We start from the raw sequence: 19765 nt of genomic DNA, 5'->3' as shown, positions 1-19765 counted from the left end.
CTTGTGGTATTGACTTGAGATTTGTAATAAATCAGTAATGGGCCCTCCGTTTCTCTGGCATCTATGACAAAAGTTCAATCTTTCCAGCATCTCAGCAGACTGACTTTTACAGTTTTCATCAATTTTTTTGAGTATTACTTCCAATTTGGTGTTGCCTTCACCTTCTAAGTAATTAAAGTAATTATAGATTTTTCCAGCTTCATGCCCTCCTGTTGAGAGTAGTAGTGCTAATTTTGTTGCGTCAGAGGCCATGCTTAACTCATTAGCTGCGATACATATTTGGACCATCTGTTCAAACATTTTCCAGTTATAACTTAAATTACCGATTGTTTCCAGCTGCCATGGAGCTCCAACGATTTCCATTGAATCAGTTAGTCGTCGAGGATCCAGTTGCTGCGAAGTCTTCCTTGGTTGAATGTCCGGTTCAAGTTTTTCTTCTCGTGCTGGTGTCTAACTAGCTTTTCTGAAATTACGCCTGGTACCATATGTTATTCTCTAAGTCTGAATAAAGACTGTCGTTAACACAAATTACTTTATTCATTTGGTTTGTTCTGTCTCCAGAGCTCATTCAGACGTAATACAGTCGAAAGGCAAAACAAGAGAAGCTAAGGTAAGCTGCCGATGCTGAGCTGTCTCTGTCTGCTGCTGCTCACTAGCCCGGTGCTTCTAAAAGAGGCGGATCCTCCCTTGTGTCAGACCCTTTATACCCACCTCTGATGCTGGCCTCTAGTGATGCTGTGGCTGTTACATCTGTGATGTAGTCCCTGGTGTATGTGCAGATGTACAGATCACGACAATGTTAACAGCAAAAGTTAAAATAAAAGGGGAAAACAGGGCACAAACAGGAGGATCCTTATACTTAGCACTGTAGTATACAAAAAGAGTTATCCTATAAACACAGCTCTACCTTCACTGTCCACCCCCACCCGTTATCTTATGAAATCTTTAAGGTTCATTCACTTTTCATGAGACCAACTCAAAAGTTAAACCACTGCTCTCTGGAATCTACTTTGACTTCTCATTAGTGTTCATGCTATTTCATCATGGTACACAATTTCAGGGGGGTCCTTCTATTAGCTTTGGCTAAGTGACACTCCAATTTCTTTCCTGACACACAACTCTAGATTCGCAGTTCCATCAGAAGCCTTCCTGTGACTCCTGCGCAGTGCCTTAAAACACCGGAAGACACCTTTGGTTTCCAACAACCAGCTGCTGTGATTTCAAACTGTAACCATGAGGTTTACTTCTAGAACTCCAACTGCAACAAAGTTAATCACCTTTCTATTGAGAGAATTACTGTAGATTTCTTCCTTTGGCTTCCAGCTAAACAAATCTTCAAATCGTCTCTCCCCTTTCCAACTTTGCCTCATATAAATACCAGCTTCCAAATGTGGGACGCATCATGGATCTAGCACTCACTCTACTTCAGATGCAGGCCTGTGTCGTGAAGATGTGCTTCATAGCAAACAATGATTTTTAAACTACTGGCTGGAAACATAAATTGAACTTCTAAAAAATACTTTTTAAGAACACAGACTAAAAGTGACTTGATCTCACAGTCAAGATGACCACCTAATGTGTATTGCTGTACGTTCTACATGGCAACCCCATTGGATGAAGACAGCACCTCTGAAAAATCCACCAAAAACAAAGACCTCCTGGGAGTGTGAAAGACCCCACATCTCATACATTATTAACATTATTAACACGACACCTATGGTATTCAACTGTTGGAGATGGACCATGACTGTTAATTGCTTGGACAATGGGACCTTGGTTTAAGATAGCTTCTCAGTCCAGAGTTAAATTAGTTACAATTGGAACATACAATTTTAATTACTGACAGCTCGAGAGGGCGATCACTTGACAATAAAACATAAAACTTATAATACACATGCAGATCATAGAATTTAAGTGATGATGACATATTCATATTATAACAAGCCAAATCCTGTGAGATTTAAGCATGTACTTCTGCAGCAAAACTGAAGAAGCAGCTGATAAAGATCCCTCCCGTCTCTCCCTCTCCACTCAACTTGCAAGCTTTGGAGGCACAGGTTCAAGGTGAGAGGGGGAAGGTTTAAGGGAAATGCATGGGGTACGTTTTTCACACAGAGTGGTGTGTGCTTGGAAGGTGCTACCAGAGGATGTGGTGGAAGCAGACACATTAGCAACATTTATACGTACCTTTGTACCCTCAGAGGGATCAATTGTTTCTTGTTTTGCCAAACCTGTTATAAACCGTGCCAGCGTGGCTAGGGGATCATGTGGCGAGGAGGTCCATTAATAATACAAAAATTCATTAAAATACATTTAAATGAGGCTCCCGCCCCCTGTGGGCATGAACGTTGTGATGTCGCCTGGAAGGGGTGGGGAAAATCTGGAAGCGCAATTTTCCACCCATGTCGCTGTTCTCTCTGACGGCGATCGTCCAGAGTTTGCCCACAACTGCATAAGGCTAACGATCAGATAGTCACCATCACACTATCACACGAGTTGTAAACAGATTGCCACCTTGCAAGCACTGATTTTCTACCCTGTACAAACAATTAAAATTAACCATCATTGATTCTTATCGTGACAGAAAAGTGATATACCGTAAGTAGGAGACTCTCTCCCATCTTCTGTGCTCGAGTCCCTCTCTCGGTCACGCTTCCGATGTTTGTGCGAACGGTGCCTATGTCGTCGGTGGCTTCGCCTTCCTTGTGGTACATGAACACCAATATACAAAGTCCGATGACCTGCAGATAAAGAAAAGAAAGTTAGAATCCTATATGTCTATTTTCAGAAGAATTGAGTTATTTCTCATAGTTGCATTCATAGCAGCAATCAACACTGATGATGATGAGACAGGATCGTTTTGGTTTTGTGCCCATATTCAAACTATCCAAAATAAAACTGCAATCTGCACATCTTAAACCCACTAACGTTGACAAGTCTGATTTTTTTGTTTTGAATTGTCAAACTCGATTAAATTTAAACTTTTCTATCCTGCTATCCCTTAGTTTTAGGCCTTTACACAACTCAAATATGTTCAGCCGTGTAGTGAGATCCGACTTCAGGGTGTCTTCCTCAGCAATGTGCAAAATATGATGTGGGCTGTAAGCTCCTAACCTGTTTCATATGCACCTGCGCCAGCAAGCCTCAACCATGCATGTTCCTTCTGTGACGGAGAGGCCAGTGTTGGAGGTTTGGTCTTATTCTGCAAATCGATTTTAAGATTGGCAGACTGGCACTTCATATCAAATTCTTTGATCTGCTCACAATATTTTTCTTTCCAAATTTCACAGCTATAGACTAAGTATGACCTGTATTATTCCTTGTCTCTGAATAAAGCTCAAAGTCTTAAAGTTGAAGTAGATGCTTTATTGTGAGTTCATTCTCTCTCCAGCACTTAACTCATGTTACATCAGAGCTGCCTGTCTGTTCTGCTCCCAGCTGCCGTTCCTGTGAAGTGCCCTCTAACTTCCTGTCTGTCTCTATTTATACCTCTCCGTTGCTCCCTCTAGTGCTTGCTCAGTTGTATTGCATCTACATTGATCCCTTGTTTATATACAGATCACTACTTGACCAGGATGGCTGTTTGCAATTTGATACCATGTTGACTCTAACTCTTGAATTAAGTCTTTGGAAAGTCACACAAACCTTCCTGACATTATTCCAAATGTTAATGGCAATCTACACAAGTGTCAGCTAGAATCATCTGTCACTACGAATAGTAAACAAAATGCATTTACAACATCATATACCAATTGAAGAATTCTGAGTCATATATTCAAACATTGAGTAATGGGGCAAAATCCTGTGTCTTCTACTGTGGCACGTTTGGTGGTGGGGCTCATTTGATTGAATAGAAGAATGGTGAGTGGGGACACCGTCACATTCCTCGATTAAGTCTGATGTGGGAAGGCCCTTGCCTGCAGGTTCCCAGGGTGGTCCCTCGTTCAAAAGCACGAGTACCTGATTGGGGGGGCCCTGCCCACTCCACCACCTCCCCGAGCCCCACTCCGCCATCCCACATATTTCTCCCACCATCATTCACCTATACCTGGGACCCTCCTCGATCCAAGGCCTCAGATGGGTGTAATATCAACTGCAGCAAGCACCTCTCTAATAGGGCTATTGATTCGTTGGCAGATCTTGATGGGTGGGTATTCTACTGCTGGCATTTTAAATGCCTGAGTGGCACAAGAAGTGGAAGGCCTTCTTCAAAAGAGGTGATGTAGGTCTCAGTGGTTCTCCAAGACTGAAGCCCCATCACTTGCACAAGATTCTGTCCCTCGTTTTCTTAGCTAAGTATGCTGTGTCATAGGGTTTAGTGTTGCATAGAAGATAGAACAGTACAGCACAGTACAGGCCCTTTGGCCCACAATGTTGTGCCGACCATTTATCCTAATCTAACATCAGCCTAACCTACACCCCTTCAATTTACTGCTGTCTATGTGCCTGTCCAAGAGTCGCTTAAATGTCCCCAATGATTCTGACTCCACCACCTCTGCTGGCAGTGCATTCCATGCACCCACCACTCTCTGTGTAAAGTACCTACCTCTGACATCTCCCCTATACCTTCCTCCAATCACCTTAAAACTATGTGCCCTCGTGACAGCCATTTCTGCCCTGGGGAAAAGTCTCTGGCTATCCACGCCTCTCATCTCTATCAAGTCATCCTTCTTCACTCCAGTGAGAAAAGCCCTAGCTCCCTCAACCTTTCTTCATAAGGCATGCACTCCAGTCCAGGCAGCATCCTGGTAAATCTCCTCTGGACCCTCTCCAAAGCATCCACATGCTTCCTATAAGGAGGCGACCAGAACTGGACACAATATTCCAAGTGTGGTCTAACCAGGGTTTTATAAAGTTGCAGCAAAACCTCGCAGCTCTTAAACTCAATCCCCTTGTTAATGAAAGCCAACACACCATACGCCCTCTTAGCAACCCTATCAACCTGGGTGGCAACTTTGAGGTATCTATGTACGTGGACCTCAAGATCCCTCTGTTCCTCCACACTTCCAAGAATCTGCCTTTAACCCTGAATTCAGCATTCAAATTCGACTTTCCAAATGAATGACTTCACATTTATCTAGCTTGAATTCCATCTGTCACTTCTCAGCGCAGCTCTGCACCCTGTCAATGTCCTGTTGTAAAATGCAACAGCCCTCAACACTATCTACAACTCCACCTGAATTCACCTGAAGAAGGAGCCGTGCTCCGAAAGCTCGTGTTTGAAACAAACCTGTTGGACTTTAACCTGGTGTTGTAAGACTTCTTACTGTACAACTCCACCAACATTCATGTCATCGGAAAACTCATTAAACCACCTTTCCACTTTCTCATCCAAGTCATTTATAAAAACCACAGAGCACAGGTCCCAGAACAGATCCCTGCGTAACACCACTGGTCAACGACCTCCAGGCGGAATAATTTCCAACCACTACCACTCACTGTCTTCTTTCGGCCAGCCAATTCTGTATCCAGTTAGCCAAATCTATCTGTATCCCATACCCCTAACTATCTGAATGAGCCTACCATGGGGAACCTTATCAAATGCCTTACTGAAATCCATATACACCACATCCACTGCCCGACCTTCATCAATGTATCTTGTCTCATCCTCAAAGAATTCAATGAGGCTTGTGAGGCACGACCTACCCCTCACAAAGCCACGCTGACCATCTTTAATCAAACTATGTTTTTCTAAATAATCATAAATCCTGGACGGGATTCTCCGAACCCCTGCCGGGTCGGAGAATCGGCAGGGGCAGCGTGAATGCCGCCCACGCTGGCTGCCGAATTCTCCGGTGCCGGAGATTTGGCGGGAATCGCACCGCGCCAGTCGGCGGGCTCCCCCAATGATTTTCCGGCCCACAATGGGCCGAAGTCCCGCCCTTTCTATGCCAGTCCCGCCGGCGTAAATTGGAGTTGGTCCCTTACCGACGGGACCTGGCGGCGCGGGCAGGCTCCGGAGTCCTCGGGGGGGGGGGGCGCGGGGCGATCTGGCCCCGGGGGGTGCTCCCACGATGACCTGGCCCACAATCGGGGCCCACCGATCTGCGGGCGGGCCTGTGCCGTGGGGGCACTCTATTCCTACGCGCTGGCTGTGTAAGCCTCCGTAATGGCCGGCGCAAAGGTGAACCCCCAGCGCATGCACGGGGATGACGTCTGCAGATACTGACGCTCCCGCGCATGTGCGGACCCGCGCCGGCCAGCGGAGTCCCTTCGGCCCTGGCTGGCGTGGTGCCAAAGGCCTTCCACGCAGGCCGGCGGGGTGCAAACCACTCCAGCACCGGCCTAGCCCCTGAAGGTGCGGAGGATTCCGCACCTTTGGGGCGGCCCGATGCCGGAGTGGTTCTTGCCACTACATTGTGCCCTTTCTGCCCGCCCCATCAATTCTCGGAGAATCCCACCCCCTATCTCTCAGAATCCTTTCCAATATTTTGCTCATCACAGACAGACGTAAGACTGACTGGTCTGTAATTCCCAGGGATTTCCCTATTCCCTTTCTTGAACAGGGGAACAATATTCGCCTCCCTCCAATCATCCGGTACTACTACAGTGGAGGACGCAAAGATCATCGCCAACAACGCAGAAATCTCCACCCTTGCTTTCTGTAGTAACCTTGGGTATATCCCATCAGGCCCAGGGGACTTATCTATCCTGATGCTTTTCAAACTTTCCAGCACATCCCCTTCTTAACATCAACCTATTTCAGTCTATTAACCTGCTTCACGCTATTCTCAAGAGCAACAAGGTCCCTCTCTCTATTGAATACTGAAGCAAAATATTAATTTAGGGCTCCCCCCTATCTCCTCAGACTTGAGGCACAAGTTTCCTCCACTATCCCTGATTGGCCCTACTCTCACTCTGATCATCCTCTTATTTCTCACATAAGTGTAGAACGACTTGGGGTTTTCCCTAATCATTCCCACCAGGGCTTTTTCAGTCCCTCTTCTCGCTCTCCGAAGTCCATTTTTGATTCCTTACTGGCTATCTTGTAACCCTATAGAGCCATGCCAGATCTTTCCTTCCTCAACCTTACGTTAGCTTCCTTCTTTCTCTTGACTAGAAGCTCCACTTCTCTTGTCATCGAAGGCTCCTTCACCTTATCATTCCTTCCTCCTCCCAGACGGACAAAATTATCCAGCACTCGCAGCAAGTGCTCCTTAAACAACCCCCACATTACTGTTGCGCATTTCCCCAAGAACGACTGTTCCCACTTTACGCTCCCCAGCTCCTGTCTAATAGCAGTATAATTTCCCCTCCCCCAATTAAATACTTTCCCATACTGTCTGTTCCTTTGCCTCTCCATGACTATGGTAAAGGTCAAGGAGTTGTGGTCACTGTCACCGAAATGCTCTCCCACCGAGACATCACATTTGTGAGAGAATTATTACAATTATTAAATCGATATAGATGGTGCGTGCCCTCACCATATAATTATGTCCAAATCTATTTACTTCCTGCTCTCAATTTCATTTTTCACCAAGTGTGAAATGATGTATTTTGGAAACAAAAATGATGAGAGGCAGTATAAACTAAATGGCATTATTTTAAAGGAGTGCAAGGACAGAGAGGATTGGGCTTCATATACATAAATTTTGAAGACGACAAGACAAATTGACAAAGCGGTTAGAAAATCTTACAGAATCCTTAGCTTTATACATGGAGACACAGAGAATAAAAGCAAGGAAGTGAGGCTAAACCTTTGTAAATCATTGATTAGACAGCAGCTGAAGTATTGGCCTAGATTTTGCAGTCAGCAGTCAAATAAGTGTGCTTGCTGGTGATCTATAAAGAAGAAGCCCACAAAAATATAATGATCTTTGTGGTGTGGCTTTCCTCTCTCCTGATGCCAACTTAAACCATTGCCACTTCAAGAGGAATAGAGCAGCAGTCATGGTTGCAAGCCAGTAAGGAGCCAATCACATTTAAATATTCACACGCAAATCTGGAACATTAGAGCACTTAATGTCCTTCATATCTGATTTGCATTTTTAGAAAACAAAAAAGTGACCATGATTGGATTAAGACAAAAGTAAAATAAAGATAAAATACTATCAAAGGGGAAAAAAATAGTTTTTTTTTTAAATAAAAAGGTTATTATTATGGAGAAATTTGACAAGTATAAAATAAGATTTTCAGGGCCACACATATGCTGATATGTAATGCCGTTAAAATACTGTTAGACCTCATTGTAGAATTAGAATTAGAATTAGAGAAATACAGCACAGAATGGTACCAGTGATGAGGGGCTTCTGTTATTTGGAGTCACTGTTGTCCTTAGAACAGAGAAGATTAAGGGGAAATTTAATAGAAGTATTCAAATTAAAAGGGGCTTTGATAAATGGAAACTGGTTCTACTGGCAGGAGGGTTGGTAACCAGAGCATAGAGATTTAAAATAATTGGCAAGAATGTCACAGTGAAGAGGAGGACTATATTTTTTAACCCAGTACATTATGATTTGACATGTACTGTCTGAAAGGGTGGTGAAATCATAGAGAGTAGTAATTTTCAAAAGAGAAGGAAAAAGTTGGGGGGGTGGACATGGGTTAATAACGAGGGAGTGGAACTAATTGGATAGCTTTTTCAAGGAGCTGGCATAGGTACAATGAAGGAATGAATGTCTTCCTTCTTTGCATTATGATGCTATGATAAAATATGTTACCAAACAATCTAAATTTAAATAAGCATGTCTTTTTAATACAAATTATTATGAAGCCTGATGCAGAAAATAAGCTTGTAAATCACAAGCGTTTCAATCAACATCATTCAGAAAATCACTATAATAACAAAGACAATTATCTCAAAACTGACTCTGGGCTGGTGACTGCTGAGAAGAAAATAGGGTTTAGGAAATTGTGCTGGATTTAAAAGATAACAAGATTTTGCATGGCCTCAGGCATGCTTCAGCATGAGAACAATAATCATCGAACACTACAGCAAGAAAGAAAAGGGATGAAGCTCAGAACTACATTTTTCTGGTTCAATAAAATGCTTGCAAATCAGACTTCACAACTCAATGAAAAGTTACAAGAAGGCACAATTGAAACATGCAATTTTTAAGAATGCAACATCATAGAACATACAGTGCAGAAGGAGGCCATTCGGCCCATCGAGCCTGCATCAATCCACTTAAGCCCTCACTTCCACCCTATCCCCGCAACCCAATAACCCCTCCCAACCTTTTTGGACACTAAGGGCAATTTATCATGGCCAATCCACCTAACCTTCACGTCTTTGGACTGTGGGAGGAAACCGGAGCACCTGGAGGAAACCCACGCAGACACGGGGAGAATGTGCAGACTCCGCACAGACAGTGACCCAAGCCGGGAATCGAACCTGGAATCCTGGCACTGTAAAGCCACAGTGCTCACCACTATGCTACCGTGCTGCCCATAAACAGGAACAAAAATACACTGCTAATTTCTAATAATGTTTGGCACTTATCCAGGGCTAATGAAAATTTAATGAAAATAAATATTCAAAAGTTAGTTAATACAATTGTGAAATATGTTTGCGCACTAACTAGTAGTCACGGCAATGGAGAAACTTGAGCAGTTGTTTTAGTGAAATTCATCTGGCTGGTTTATGGAAGCTAGAGAGCTGCTTTGCACGTGTGTTGGAGCTCCAATTGCACTGCCATTCTGGGAGTTTTAGTCTGATTGAGAGATGCACATCAGTATGTGCTAGGACTACTGAACAAGGAATCAGCTAGCCAAGAAAGATTATAAAGCAAAAACACAGACCGGTATGCTTAGACACCAAAATGCTGTTTTGTTCTTCAGGTTTCTTTACGTACGGGAATGCCATTGCCGAGTTGGGCAAGGAATTTTACTTTTGGAGCCACATATCATTGCAGGTTTTTGTTCCTGCTCTTCTGCACATACATTATAGTTGCCAACTCATACCCAAGCCCCTCGGCCTCTCTGCCCATTCCCTGCAGCCTCATCGTTCTGTGCTTCTATTATCTTAGTCTCCATCGTCACCTCTCTTATTGCACCACCCTACCCAACTAACTGCGAAAGGCCACCTTCTTCTCCAGGCCACCCAATCTTTATTGAATTTTTCTTCCCCTACTTTCTGGCTAATCTGACTGAAATAGCTTACAGCCTTCTATGCCTCAACCTTTGCATCTTTTACTATTCTCTCAGAGTTACTTGAACCGGCTCACTTCTCTTTTCTAGTATCTGACCCTGAGCTCTGCTTAATCCGTTGACACCAGTTTGTTTACACCAGAGCCTTAGTGGAGCCACTGACATTGTCTTGCTTCTTCTCTGGCTTTCTTTAAGTCTTCCTCAGTCCACATCTCAATCTTATCCACTTATCCAATCTTTCTTCTTATTCTTCTGTTTTTACCCTCAATTTCATCTTCAATTGTTGTCAGGACAAGATCAAGGGGCTGGTTTAGCTCACAAGGCTAAATTGCTGGCTTTTAAAGCAGACCAAGCAGGCCAGCAGCACGGTTCGATTCCCGTACCAGCCTCCCCGAACAGGCGCCGGAATGTGGCGACTAGGGGCTTTTCACAGTAACTTCACTGAAGCCTACTCGTGACAATAAGCGATTTTCATTTCATTTCATTTCATTTTCATTTCATTTCATTTTTCATCATCAGGCCTTGGTTTTCAATGTCCATGCTTGGCTATCTTTCCCTAACTATCCCATTTCTTTCTTTCTGCCAATCCACTGATTCGAAGCATCCTCCACAATACCCACATTTTCTCATCCTCATTCTTCAGAGTCAAACTCTCACATCCATAGAGTGCAACACTGCACACTAGTGACTGGACTAGATTTGTTTGTCGGCTTCATGCTGATGCATGACTTTCAGATGCTACATGAGTTACAGGTCAAGCATCTTGCTGTGGCTAATCTAACCAGGATGTTTTTCTTGGATGCAACTTTAGTCTTTATTGTCCGGCCAAGGTGCTTGAAATTATCTACAGCCTCTATTTAATCATGACTTTTCCATTCTTCCATCTTGACCAGCATATTACTTGTGCTGATTTCACCTTTGATTCCCTTTTTTTTCCCAAGAAAACAGACCATTCTTTGGAAATCCTGTCCCAAGTTTCCTCCATCTTGCTTTTCCCCTCCCTGCTTTCAAAAACCAGCTCAAAGTTTACTGCCTTCTGGCACCCCAACTTTGGCTGACCCAGTCCTACCCTGTTTTTCCTTCTGACTCAAATGTCCATCTTTTTCCTCCTCAATGTGAAATATTTTCTGAAGCATGAACAAACCTACAGATTTGAAACAAATTATCATTGGAGGTGAGGAGCTGCCATTGTGGCTATTTGTAGGTTTTGTTGCTGGAATCTGTATGATGCAAAAATGCAATTATGAGGACAAAGCTTCACAGAATAAGATTAGTGAGGAACAACAGCAAAAAGTAAATAATCTGAAAGGAGAACAACAGAAAAACTTAAACACTTAGCCAATGAAAAAGGCTGATCAACACGATTGCGTGCAAAACTAACGATAGAGACAACAAAAACCCATGACAATCTCTTCTTAGCATTGGCAGTGGAATGCCATTGTCGATAGATTTGGTCACAGAGACAAATGGTGCAGATAGTTTTGTATAAAAATTTCAAGTTTTTACATTCAGAGATCAGCTGCACTTTGGGAGGTGCAAGGTGTCCTGTGGGACATGTACAAATAGGCATGAATGTGTTTGAAAAGTTCATAAATTCATTGGTACTTTCAAAATCAACTGTCAAGCAGCTAAAATGTTTAAAACTCCTGCCCTTTAAATCTTTGCAAAAGCTGCCTGAAGTATTAAAAAACATTCCTTGCTATTTTACTTTGTATGTTGGCATAAACCTTAAGAACTATTATTATTGGATTGATGCTGCATGACTGATTTCACAACCATCCATTATCATAGTGGGATATGTACCACTTCACAGTTTTATTGAAAGTTCAAAACGGTTATAGATTCTTTGAAGTAGAACAATTAATTCATATACTTGTTTTTATAAGGGCACTGGGCGGGGGGGGCACGCAAATCACATTCATATGTTTTGGTCCTGCCCAAAACTGGAGGGGTATTGGAGGGAGATCATTAGGGTAATCTCAAGGGTGGGGCAAGCGAGACTCGAATCAGGTCCCCCAGAAGCCAAATTCAGGGTGTCAGTTAGGCCAGGGTTGGAAGCGGGTGCGGAGGCAGATGTCTTAGTCTTTGCCTCGCTGTTTGCCCGAAGACGGATTCTGTTGGGGTTGAAGTCGGCTTCTCCGCCCTGTGCCTCGGCGTGGCAGGGGGAGCTACTGGAGTTCCTATTACTCGAGAAAGTAAAGTTCGAGTTGAGAGGGAAGATGGAAGGGTTCTACAACTCATGGACCTTGTTCATCATGCATTTTTACGAATTGGATGACATCGAACATGGGGGGGGGGCGAGGTTGGCGGGGATTGGAATGTATAAATTGACGATTCTTTTTCATTGGTGTTTTGTATTCAAAGGTTGTGACTGTTAGAGGGTGGGTGGAAAAGGGAGATTGACGGCTCGGGGATTGCCATTGGCTTTGTTGTTATTGTTAATTATTTGTTGTTGTAAATATGTTGAAAATGTGAAAAAGGAGGAGAATGAAAGTATTTATTTTTAAAAAGATTGTATTTACAATGCCAGTTTGTTCTTGTCCTTTCATATTCACACCAAGAATGAATCTTCAAATCAGGGGTGGGATTCTCCCCTACCCGGCGGGGCGGGGGGGTCCCGGCGTAGCGGAGTGGCGCCAACCACTCCGGTGTCGGGCCTCCCCAAAGGTGCGGAATTCACATTTAGGGGCTAGGCCCGCGCTGGAGTGGTTGGCGCCACGCCGACTGCCGCAAAAACTGGTGCCAACGGCCTTTGCCGCCCGGCGTCGGGGCTGGCCGAAAGGCCTTCGCCGGTTCGCGCACGCGCCGGTGTGTCAGCGGCCGCTGACGTCACCACCGGCGCCTGCGCGGTAGGGGGGTCTCTTCCGCCTCCGCCATGGTGGAGGCCGTGGCGGCAGCGGAAGAAAAAGAGTGCCCCCACAGCACTGGTCCGCCTGCCGATCGATGGGCCCTGATCGCGGGACTGGCCACCGTGGGGGCACCCCCCGGGGTCCGATCGCCCCACGCCCCCCCCCCAGGACCCCGGGGGCCCGCTCGCGCCGCCGGTCCCGCCGCCACCAGAGGTGGTTCAAACCACGGCGGCGGGAGAGGCCTCCCAGCGGCGGGACTTCGGCCCCTCGCGGGCTGGAGAATCGCCGCATGGGGCTCGCCGATCGGCGGGGGTTGATTCCCGCCCCGGCCAATTCCCGGGTGGCAGAGAATTTATGCCACGGCGGGGACAGGATTTTCGGCGGCCCCGGGTCGGAGAATTTCGCCCCAGATCTGCGGGCCCGAATGTTTCTTAAATCAGGAATCTTTCTATTGAATGAAGTGCTGAAAACTGGGGCGGGATTCTCCCCAAACCCGGCGGGGCGGGGATCCCGGCGTAGTGGAGTGGCGCCAACTACTCCGGCGTCGGGACTCCCCAAAGGTGCGGAATTCACATTGAGGGGCTAGGCCCGTGCCAGAGCGGTTGGCACCAAACCGACTGGCGCCCAAACCGGCTCCAGCGGCCTTTGACGCCCACCTCCCAGCGCCGGGGCTGGCCGAAAGACCTTTGCCGGTTCGCGCATGCGCCGGTGCGTCAGCTGCCGCTGACGTCACCACCAGCGCATGTGCGCTGGACGATTCTCTTCCACCTCCGCCATGGTGGAGGCCGTGGCCGCGGCGGAAGAAAAAGAGTGCCCTCACGGCACTGGCCCGCCTGCCGTTCGGGGGGCCCTGATCGCAGGCCTGGCCACCGTGGGGGCACCCCCCGGGGTCCGATCACCCCGCGACCCCCCCAGGACCCCGGGGGCCCACTCGCGCCGCCGCCACCAGAGGTGGTTCAAACACGGCGGCGGGAGAGGCCTCCCAGCGGCTGGACTTCAGCCCATCGCGGGCAGGAGAATCACCGCAGGGGGCTCACCGATCGGCGGCGGGGCGATTCCCGCCCCCGCCAATTCCCGGGTGACGGTGAATTTCTGCCACAGCGGGGGCAGGACTTCCGGTGGCCCCGGGCAATTCTCCGACCCTGCGGGGGTCGGAGAATTTCTCTCCTGATCTCTTTTCAAGACAATATCGAATTCACACAGAATTTCAACCACTTTGAAATTCAAAGGGATTAAATCCAATGACGTAGTTATTTTTTCTCTCATCGGTACTGAATGTATGATTAATTTCTAACAATGGTGGCAATGTTCACCATGGAAATTAAAATCTGCAGCTAACTAACTAAATCAGCATCTTAGTTTTGAGGAATGTAAATCAGCATCAACTTTGATGGGACCAGAAGGTACCAAGGTACCAACGGCAACTGGTGGTGAGACACATCTGGATGGGAAAAGGAAGGATGCCGAGCCAGTGGTACATCCACTGGAATTCCTGCTCCTTTACATGAAAGGTTGAAGCAAGAACTAGACCGACTTCGAAACCAAGGGATAATCTCATGAGTCACTAAACTGATTGGGTCAGTTCATTGGTTTGTGTTAAAAAAAAGGTCTGGTGATCTTCGCATCTGCATTGATCCCAAAGATCTCAATAAGAACGTAAGAAGGGAACACCACTGCTGTGTGTGTGTGTGTGTGTGTGTGGGGGGGGGGGGGGGGGGGGGGGTTGGGGGGGGGGGGGGGGGGGGGGAGGACCATATAGAATTCCGCCTAATGTGGCTGGGCTCTGAGCTCACCTTTTTAAAGTATCCTGTGTGTTTTATCCCCTCATGTCCTTTGCAGCAATGCAGATCAAACAACAACGCAAACAAAATGTTTATTTTTGTGAGACACATTTATCCAGTCTTTCAGACCCGATATTTAGATCCATGGCTTCCTAACTTTCTGTCAACAATAAATTATCCAAAGTGAAACCTCAAATAATTAAAACTGACTGATCTAACAACTGTAAATGAGCCCTTTGATCTATCCATGAAACTGAATATCATAATTGAAGCTCAGGCGAAACTCTGTGCTGAAAAGAATGTGCAATCTCCACATGGACAGTGACCGAGGCTGGGATCAAATCAGGGTCCTTGGCGGCATGAGGCAGCAGTGCTAACCACTATACCACCATGCCACCCTATCCATCTCAGAGATAGCTGTGGCTTTTTCAGGACTCAGCTTGACTCTGTCTGGCATGGACACCATTCCAAAGAACTAGCATTCTATCACCTTCACAATACATTTGTCTGCTTTTAGCTTGATCCCAGCTTCCCTGATTCTCTCCATGACTTCATGCAGATCATAGCCATGATTTCTTTCATGCACACCATAGATGTGAATATCATCAGACATACCACAAGATCCTTTAAATCCTCAACATGTCTTGTCTACTTGCTGCTGGAACACATCCAGGTTCACTGTCAGGCCAAAGAGTGGACTCAGGGATATTTATTATCCAAAGGGTGTGTTGAATGTTGTCAACAGCAAATGTTCCTTGTCAACTTTCACATTCCAGCAGCCATATCTGGCATTAAGCTCATTGAAAACTGTTGTGCCTTCCAGTGCTGGTGTGATTTCTTCCAGTGATGGAATAGGGTAGTTGTTTCACTTTTTTGCTTAAGATCTTTGGCATCCAGGCAAATTTGTAGCCATCCATTTGCCTTCTCTCTCACCACAATGGAATTTACCCAATCTGTCCACTCAGTGACTCTTCACAACCTATTTATGCTCCGGGAAATTGGATAGGCAGACCGGTTAATCTGAAAGCAGGTCATAGGCTGCCACAACTGTTTAGAAGCCTTACCTCAGTTCTCTGGGGCCTCATTCCAGTTATTTTAGAAGCTGTTGGGGCCTCTATCCCTCACCCATCACAACCTCTTGCCCTCTCAGCCCATGCCCATGCCCCTTCCATGCCTCCTACCCAACCCCATGTCTCCTTATACCCTATGGCTCCTGACTTCCTTCCATGCCCCATCAATGTGCTCCATGGCCCCAATATGCCACCTTATACCCATGCCATTCCTACAGCCACTCTACAAGTTTCCACAATGGACAGACCCTAGGAAACATGTGGAGGTAAAAAATATATGTTCTTAACAATCGAAGAAAGCTCTCACTCATACACACTTGATAGTGAAGAAAACTCTCATTCATTAAATCCATTCAAAGATTTTAAATCCCCTGAAGTGTTCAGTCTGTTATAAATATAACACATCTATTTAGTAACCACATCAGAGACAACTAATCCTTGAACAACCTCTTTAAACTGCCAATACAAATGTGCACTTAGCACACCCTGCTGTGTTAAATGCATTTCAAGCTTTTGAAAGCCAACCATGCATTCATAATGATCTCAGATGTAATAGCAGCTCTTGGGAACAGTCAATAATGCACACTATTGAAATGCATGAACAAATGTATGTTTTCTTTTTAAGAAGCTGTTGGGGCCTTTATCCCACAGCCAGTGCTTTTTAACTCTAACTTCAGCAATTATTTTTAAAGGGCTGAGGATTTTTAAAAATTCCGATCATGAGAATTAAATAGAGTTATTCCACCCTTCAAGGACATTTACTCCTGCAATGTGACTCTCGCACTGTAGGTTAAGGCCCTTGAAAGAGCAAAATGGGTTTCGTTCGAACTCTTCATTAATTTCAAATGGCTCTGCTGAGTTTGGGTTTCCTGCCTGCATGATTAATATCCTGCCCCTTTGTTCCTTACAGCAAAAATTGAATCTGTCTGAAACAGGGACCCACCAGCCATTTTTAAAAGTTTCCAGACTCAACTCAACTCTGAAAACCTAGCCTTATTTTAGAAGGATGAGGGGGGGATCTTATTGAAACTTATTGACCTGGATAGAGAGGACGTGAAGAGAATGTTTCCACTTGTAGGAAAAACTAAAAGCAGAGGACACAATCACAGACTAAAGGTACAATCCTTTAAAACAGAGATGAGGAGGAATTTCTTCAGCTAGAGGGTGGTGAATCTGTGGAACTCTTTGCCACAGAAGGCTGTGGAGGCCAAATCACTGAGTGTCTTTAAGACAGAGATAGATAGGTTTTTGATCAATAAGGGGATATGGGGTTATGAAAATGAAATGAAAAATGAAATGAAATGAAAATCGCTTATTGTCACGAGTAGGATTCAATGAAGTTACTGTGAAAAGCCCCTAGTCGCCACATTCCGGCGCCTGTCCGGGGAGGCTGATACGGGCAGAATGGGGAGAAGGCAGGAGAATGGGGATGAGAAAAATATCAGCCATGATTGAATGGCGGAGCAGACTCGATGGGCCGGGTGGCCTAATTCTGCTCCTATGTCTTATGGTCTTATGATCACTCTATCCAGGCCGACACTCCCAATGCAGTATTGGGGGAAGAGTGGCATTGACGAAGATGCTGCCTTTTGGACAAACGTTAATCCATGGCCTCATCTGCCCCCTTTGGTGGGTGGAAACAATCTTCCGCAACTAGTGGAAGAAAAACAGACAAGATCTCCAATATTTATCCCTTACCCAACCTCACTGAAAAGAGTGTTGAAGAGATTTGTGTCAAGAAGGCTTCAGTTTCAAGGATAATTGGAGAAGCTGGATTGTTCTACATCGAGCAGAGAAGATTTAGACGAGATTTGATAGAGGTATTAATGAGAGGTCTGCATAGATTTTATAGGTGGAAAGATTGAGAGCCGTTGGGACAGATTTCAGGTGATTAATGAAAGAACTAAAAGATGTCATGATGGAAAATGGTCCATACAGTAACTGCTTAGGATCTGGAATTCTCTGTCTGAAAGAGAGCTGGCATTGGCTTGATGGGTTAAATAGCCTCTTTCTGCACTTTAACCTTTTCACAATTCTATGCATTGGCCACACTTATACTCTGCTTGAGGGGTCTTGGAGTGTGCAATTTGATGACTGTGTTTCTTACATTACAACAGTAACTGTTCTTCAAAAATACTTAATGGGCCGCAAAGAACTTTGAAACATCTTGTGGTTGTGAAAGACTACATAAATGCAAGTGATTCTTTGTTTCATATCATGGTCACTGTGTGGATGCCCACAATGGACACAATCAGGGAACTATAGCCCAGACCTTTTCTCTGGAGGCAAGTAGCACAAAGGGAATTCTCCGGCTCACCACATTCCCCTCAGGGAAACTCTCCCTCCTTGCTCCGGTGGGGGGGGGGGGGGGGGGGGGGGGGTATAGTCGGGTGTGAGTTGGTGTCGGGCCCACCGCTCCTGAATGCAGATCGGAAGTACCTACAGGTGCTGCCGATTGCTGAGGATGGTAGGTTAAAAAGCCCAGTTCAGTTCTCTGGGACTTCATCCAATTTGATTCCCCACATTTGAGGTCCTCTAACCCTCGCCCTCATACTCACTCAACTCTCCCCCACCTACCCCTATCCAAGAAAACTCATGCCCCAACTACCCTCAATGGCCTTTTATATGCTCCATGCCAACTCATTTCCCCTAACCACCCAATGGCCCTTTATAGCCCCATGCTAACTTATTGCCAACTCGTGCCAAGGCAGCATGGTAGCACACAGCGCCAGGGTCCCATGTTCGATGGCTGGGTCACTGTCTGTGCAGAGTCTGCACATTCTCCCAGTGTCTGCATAGGTTTTCCTCTGGGTGCTCCATTTTCTTCCAACAAGTCCCAAAAGACGTGCTGTTTGGTAATTTGGACATTCTGAATTCTCCCTCTGTGTACTCGAACAGGGCGCTAGAATGTGGCGACCATAGGCTTTTCACAGTAACTTCATTGCAGTGTTAATGTAAGCCTACTTGTGACAATAAAGATTATCATTATCTCTTAGCTCACCCATAAAGTCATACAGTTATAGAACCATACAGCACAAAAAAGGTCCTTCGGCCCATCGCATCTGCACCGATCAAAAACAACTACCTAACCATTCTACTCCCATTTTCTAGCACTTGGCCCATAGCCCTGGGATTGCAAATGCACATCTAAATACTTCTTAAATGTTATGAGGTTCTCAGCCTCCACAACGCTTTCAGACAGCAAATTCCAACCCCCCCCCCCCCCCCCCCCCCCCCCCCCCCCCCCCCCCCCCCCCCCCCCCCCTCCTCATCCTCATCCTCTGGGTAAAAATGTTTTTTCTCATATCCCCTCTAAACCTCCTGCCTCCGTACTCTAAATCTATGCCCCCTGGTCATTCCCCCTTCCACTGTGCTGTCATGCAGCTTCCACTATCTCTGCAGACATTTCTCCTAATACTCCTAATATCCTAGAATGTAGACAATCAGGTCAAAGGACGTGCCAGCTTTTCATCCCATTAGTTTTCCGTGCATTTTCTCTCCACTGATAGTGATTGTTTTAACTTCCTGTCTCCATTTTGCCTCTTGATTTTTCAGAGGTATTTTTAATGTCTTATACATGTTATCACCAGGTGAGGAAGGGTAGGATGGCTTCACTCTTTTCCCACAGCTTGTTTGACCTTAACGGGTACTAAATAAGAAGAGCGTGCTTGCCAATTCAATGAGTGTTTAATATGCTGTGACTGTAAAGGCACACAGACAGGATTCTTTGAGATTCTTTTTGAAACAAGAGGTTATAGTTTAAACTCGGCACAAGTAAAATAATAAAAATGCCTCAGCCCTCATGCACACTCCGAGATTCACACACACACAAAGAAATAAAGAGTGGGAAGTTGGATTAAGCAATTTAAACTCAAGTAAATTTAAAGGGATTATATGGATTTTGAAGATAATAATGATCGCTTATTGTCACACATAGGCTTCAATGAAGTTACTGTGAAAAGCCCCTAGCCGCAAG

The 19765-nt window shown here is 45.5% G+C and overlaps 1 protein-coding gene across 3 annotated transcripts in view; it reads right to left on the bottom strand.

The window, feature by feature from the left end:
- Positions 1-19765, bottom strand: part of LOC119961978 (sodium-driven chloride bicarbonate exchanger-like) — a 466097-nt gene that overhangs the window by 289439 nt on the left and 156893 nt on the right. For all 3 annotated transcript variants that reach the window (XM_038789664.1, XM_038789662.1, XM_038789663.1), the window contains exon 3: positions 2598-2741. In XM_038789664.1, coding sequence (XP_038645592.1) covers positions 2598-2741 — 144 coding nt within the window. The remainder of the gene's footprint in view (positions 1-2597; positions 2742-19765) is intronic.

This window comes from Scyliorhinus canicula, chromosome 2 (assembly GCF_902713615.1).
Source record: "Scyliorhinus canicula chromosome 2, sScyCan1.1, whole genome shotgun sequence".
NCBI classification, from domain to species: Eukaryota; Metazoa; Chordata; class Chondrichthyes; order Carcharhiniformes; family Scyliorhinidae; genus Scyliorhinus; species Scyliorhinus canicula.
Note: the sequence above shows the minus strand (reverse complement) of the source record. Positions and strands in the feature narration are given on the sequence as shown.